Here is a 1,486-nt window from a genome sequence, read left to right as displayed (position 1 = left end):
TGGCTCCATCATCTCCTGGGGCCCTTTCATCTTCCGAGTCTGGCCAGCAGAGCAGGGACGAGCAGGAAGTGGGTAGAGGAGGGTTTTGCACCATCTACTTCCCTTCCTGTCACCTTCCCTGGTTGGCGCTCAGTACCTGGCCACACCCAGTCGCAAGGGAGGCTGGGAAGGTGTCATCAGTGTTGAGTGCCCAGCCACACTCAATCGCAAGGGAGGCTGGGAAGGTATGGTCTCTGTGCAGAGAGGAAGTGAGAACACAGTGGCTTGAACACTGAAGAGGCCTGGTTTCACGTAACAGGAAGTCCCGAGGCACAGAGGCTCCAGACTTGGTCATTATAGTGGGTCAGTGATGTCATGACAGACCCCGTTCTTCCTGTCTTTTAAGCCTCTGTGGACCAACAGCTGTCCTGATAATGGTAATAGATAAAACTGATCATGGTTCTAAAATTAAAAAAAAAACCAAAACCCTGATGTACTGTGTACCGTATTTTTACACAAATAATGTACATGTTACATGTTTTTTTGCCCACCATGCAACCCACCTGCTATGCATTGTGCTGTACTTCATATGTGTGCACATTATTCTTGTGAGCACATTATTTATGAAAAATGCAGTACAATGGACCAAGCACTGTTCTGTTTGTCTTATGAACATTAACTCTTTCATCTCCACAAAAACTCCATGGGGTAGGTAATTCTATCACCCCAATTTATGGATGAAGGAACCTGCGGCACAGAGAGGTCATTTGCCTAAGGTTACACAGCTGGCCAGTGGCAGAGCCAGGGTTCCAGCTGAGGCCGTGGGGCTCCTGAGCTAGCCTCTTGATGTCACCTGGCATAGCTTGCTTCCTCCTTGACCATCCAGAGGCAGAATGAATGAACTTCTCCTCCTTGTGGGTTTCATTGTTAAGGCCGTGGCATCCTTTCCTGGAAGCCCCCGGCTCATCTCCCTTCCTGTCTCATTGGCAGAACTGGCTTATTTGGCCAGAGCGTCAAGGTGGAAGGGTGGTTTCATTAGTATCAAGTGACCTCTTCAACAATGCCAGGAGTCCGCAGGGAGGAAGGTGGTAGTTGCCAGGTGGATGGCCAGAGCTCCTGGAGCCTTCTGGGTCGTGGCTGGGTGCGCAGATCACCTCAATGGGTGGCCTAGTTACCAAGTGCTGCTCAAACAGAAATATCACAAGGGGGTGGCTTTCATGAACAGAAATAAATTTGGTCGTGGTTTAGGAGGCTAGAAGTCCGAGTCAGGGCGGCGTCTCTAGGGAAGGCCGCCTGTGCTCTGGGGGAGACCCTCGTCTCGTTCCAGCTTCTCTCTCTGATTCCCTGCTCATCTTCCCACGGCATCAGTCGTTCTCCGTCTGGGCTGGGTGCACCTGTGGCCAGCCTGCTCCTTCAGACAGCAACACCTGTGAGAGCCGGAACTCAGCAGAGGCCCTGCTCCCAGGTCTCGCAAGTTTTCCGCCTTTGACAGGGTGCAGTCCGACCA

At 51.7% G+C, this 1,486-nt stretch overlaps 1 protein-coding gene across 1 annotated transcript in view; it reads left to right on the top strand.

Annotated features, from left to right (window-relative positions):
- DHX34 (DExH-box helicase 34) overlaps positions 1 to 1,486 on the top strand; it is a 33,396-nt gene that overhangs the window by 14,481 nt on the left and 17,429 nt on the right. The window contains exon 5 of the mRNA XM_007943039.1: positions 1,307 to 1,449. Coding sequence (XP_007941230.1) covers positions 1,307 to 1,449 — 143 coding nt within the window. The remainder of the gene's footprint in view (positions 1 to 1,306; positions 1,450 to 1,486) is intronic.

Source organism: Orycteropus afer, unplaced genomic scaffold (genome assembly GCF_000298275.1).
Source record: "Orycteropus afer afer isolate SDZICR_OR568_19922 unplaced genomic scaffold, OryAfe1.0 scaffold00099, whole genome shotgun sequence".
Lineage (NCBI taxonomy): Eukaryota > Metazoa > Chordata > Mammalia > Tubulidentata > Orycteropodidae > Orycteropus > Orycteropus afer.
This window is presented reverse-complemented; position numbering and strand designations above follow the sequence as displayed.